The sequence below is a fragment of the Suillus subaureus genome (genome assembly GCF_016647635.1).
Source record: "Suillus subaureus strain MN1 chromosome Unknown BJ212scaffold_105, whole genome shotgun sequence".
NCBI classification, from domain to species: Eukaryota; Fungi; Basidiomycota; class Agaricomycetes; order Boletales; family Suillaceae; genus Suillus; species Suillus subaureus.
The window spans coordinates 50,734-53,381 of record NW_024538661.1 but is presented as its reverse complement, the minus strand read 5'-3'; the positions used below and the strand labels follow the sequence as shown (position 1 = coordinate 53,381).

General features: G+C 46.5%; 2 protein-coding genes across 2 annotated transcripts; both read right to left on the bottom strand.

Moving 5' to 3' along the window:
- Window positions 1–212: 212 nt before the first annotated feature.
- BJ212DRAFT_1400046 (ERV/ALR sulfhydryl oxidase domain-containing protein) lies at window positions 213–1,102 on the bottom strand. Its single transcript, XM_041337304.1, has 5 exons — window positions 1,075–1,102; window positions 951–1,017; window positions 817–895; window positions 676–764; window positions 213–584 (listed from the first exon to the last, which is right to left on the bottom strand). Exons 1-5 carry the CDS (start codon window positions 1,093–1,095, stop codon window positions 541–543), a joined length of 300 nt encoding a protein of 99 aa, XP_041185975.1. The 5' UTR covers window positions 1,096–1,102; the 3' UTR covers window positions 213–540.
- On the bottom strand, window positions 896–1,600 carry BJ212DRAFT_1400043 (uncharacterized protein). The gene is made up of 3 exons (XM_041337303.1): window positions 1,485–1,600; window positions 1,075–1,433; window positions 896–1,017 (listed from the first exon to the last, which is right to left on the bottom strand). The coding sequence occupies exons 1-2, from the start codon at window positions 1,530–1,532 to the stop codon at window positions 1,245–1,247; spliced, it is 237 nt and encodes a 78-aa protein (XP_041185974.1). The 5' UTR covers window positions 1,533–1,600; the 3' UTR covers window positions 896–1,017; window positions 1,075–1,244.
- Between the last annotated feature and the right edge of the window lie 1,048 nt (window positions 1,601–2,648).

Below are 2,648 nucleotides of genomic sequence, written 5' to 3'. Positions count from 1 at the left end.
AGTACAGATCAGTACACATTTGAAAGTCAGTGACTCGTATAGATCAACGGTCCTGATTTGGTTTATCTACTGCCGCATCTGATAAGATCTCAAACGCGTAGTGACCTAGAGAATAGAACAGGCAGCAAGCAATTGCTGGCAATAGTCTCAATCGATGCATTCATTGCATCATGGTCTAGGTCGTTCGAAACACGCGTTCCAGCTGTGGTTGGTCGGTCTTGAAATCTCTAAAAACAAATTGGCAGCTTGAAATCGCTAGGATATATACTCAGGCTGAATGTAAGATATAATCTTGCATCACTGCAGCGAAAGTGAACAAAGACCAATAATATTAATGTTGAATACCAGCTTGTTGAACCATTAACCGGTATAAGTTCACCGTATAACCCATGGTACATCAGCATATCCAAGTAAAGAGAGGAAGGTATATACATATATGCATGCACAGCTGTAGAAGATACATCCAAAACATAGATACGAAAGCACAAAAGCCGATCAATGATGCCAGACCCAACTCAGACATACTTGGCAGCGAGGTGGCTACCGCCTCCCACCTTTGATCATTCCTACACCAGTGACGTCGTCTCGTACAGTGTCCCATTCTAGATCCATTGGTCGTCAGCGCTGTCAGGTAACGCTGGTTGTCGCGCTGCGGACGTTGATTTGTCGTCTCACACCCGCAGTCATACGTTTCATCAAGGTGGGCACAGTCAAATAACGGTTTTCCTAACCGCTCGTTGACTTTGTTGTGTACTGAGCATAGCCTAACCTCGTGTAAGCGGCGAGGACTCAGATTATTAAAAAGGGAGTATTCACCATAGACTTGCTGCTAATCTCGATCCTGTCTGTTGAATGCTTCTTAGCAGGGTAAAGTTCAAAGTTAAAGAGAATTTACCTGTGGCGGGAATTTCTTCAACAATTCTTGAAATTCGGCTGCGCATTCGGCCCACAGGGGTATAGGCGCGACGTAAGATGCAAATACGAATTCAAAGCATCTCTCTCGTCCTGTGACGGGCGCTACATATGTGATCTCGTCAGTATAGTCGATAGACTTAAATATCAAACACACCCTACCTCAGGATACCGTAGAGTCATGGTATGTCTACCTTACACCAATAAGCAACAGCGTTCAGCAGACGTCCATGATACAATAATCCGAATACATACAACAACTTCCAAGTCGCGCGACCGAGTTCCGCCTGTAGTAAGTGTGTAAGAACGCAATGAACAGCATCTCGCATTACCTACTTGGCAGTTTCATTCCCCAGCTTCGACCATGATGACACCTCCCTGAGCTGATAAAGGTCGTGAGCTATCATAAAGAGGAGGGCGTAGATCCTGTTCGACGCCGCATTCACCGAATAAGTCGCCAGTCCATGGTCGATGTACGCACGAGAAGGTGGGTGAAGGAATGCTATTGTGGCCAGCAGAAAACTGAAACAATTATTTTCGAGAAGCTCCAGGACAGTGTTAAAAACACGTACGAGGCCAAGGACAATCGCCAGAAAAGACTTTGCGAACCGGGAAATCATGATGTGTGCACAATGAATGTTAATGAAACCTTCAATGGAAACCGAGCAAGACCTGAAGAGGGTCTGTCTGAAAAAGGCAAGTAGAATTACATAAAGCTCTCACTAAATATATTGTCACTAAGACGATCATCGATGCACTTACTAGCCTTATGACCTGCTAGACTAGTCATTACAAAGTGTTCCAAAATGTTCTACGTGATTGGTCTCGGACTCTGCGACCGAGAAGGACATCACAGTCCGTGGATTGGAAGCAGTCAAATCCTGCTCTCGAGTCTACTTGGAGGCCTACACGTCCATCCTGATGGTGAACAAGGACCGCCTCGTCAGTTTTATCATCACACCATTCTTCTCTCATTGCTCACATGCGAGCAAGGAAGCCTTCTATGGAAAGTCGCTTATCCTTGCAGATCGCGACATGGTAGAACTCGAGAGCGATGAGATCTTACGCGACGCAGCCACCGAAAACGTTGCATTTCTTGTCGTTGGTGATCCATTTGGGTGAGGCCGTCCTGTTCCCCTTTCTTGTCTGCATTGGCTTATTAGCCATCCGCAGCGCGACAACGCACACAGATCTGCTGCTACGAGCTCGCGATCTGCAGATCCCTACTCAAATCATCCATAATGCATCTATCATCAACGCAGCGGGATGCTCGGGGCTTCAGCTCTACAATTTCGGGCAGACAGTATCTCTCGTCTTCTTTACAGACACATGGAAACCAGACTCGTTCTACGACCGCATTGCAGAGAACGCCAAGTTCGGGCTGCATACCCTGGTACTTCTTGACATAAAGGTAAAGGAACAAAGCGAAGAGAATCTAGCGAGGTGCTTATATTCCTCACCTTCTTTGGCCCCTTTAGTTTCTGATTTATTTTGAAACGCAGAGGAAGAAAAATATACGAGCCGCCACGATATATGTCCATTCCTACAGCCGTGAACCAGCTTCTCGAGATCGAAAACATTAGAAAAGAAGGTATCCTTGATGGCGATTCGACACTCGCTATTGCACTATCGCGTGTGGGCGGCATACCCTCCAGCGAAGCATCGACAGATGATGACGGCGGTACTCAACGTATCGTCGCAGGTACTCTCTCGGATTTACAGGTCCAACCAGAGTC

What these genes read in the sequence shown, in the direction of transcription:
- BJ212DRAFT_1400046 (XM_041337304.1), bottom strand. Translation starts at nt 1,095, where the DNA reads ATGACTCTACGGTATCCTGAG. An exon ending in AGATTAGCAGCAAGTCTATG is followed by an intron (nt 765 to 816) that starts GTGAATACTCCC and finishes ACACGAGGTTAG; the next exon opens with GCTATGCTCAGTACACAACA. An exon ending in TGAAACGTATGACTGCGGGT is followed by an intron (nt 585 to 675) that starts GTGAGACGACAA and finishes ACACTGTACGAG; the next exon opens with ACGACGTCACTGGTGTAGGA.
- BJ212DRAFT_1400043 (XM_041337303.1), bottom strand. Translation starts at nt 1,532, where the DNA reads ATGATTTCCCGGTTCGCAAAGTCTTTTCTGGCGATTGTCCTTGGCCTC. An exon ending in TGGCGATTGTCCTTGGCCTC is followed by an intron (nt 1,434 to 1,484) that starts GTACGTGTTTTT and finishes AATTGTTTCAGT; the next exon opens with TTTCTGCTGGCCACAATAGC.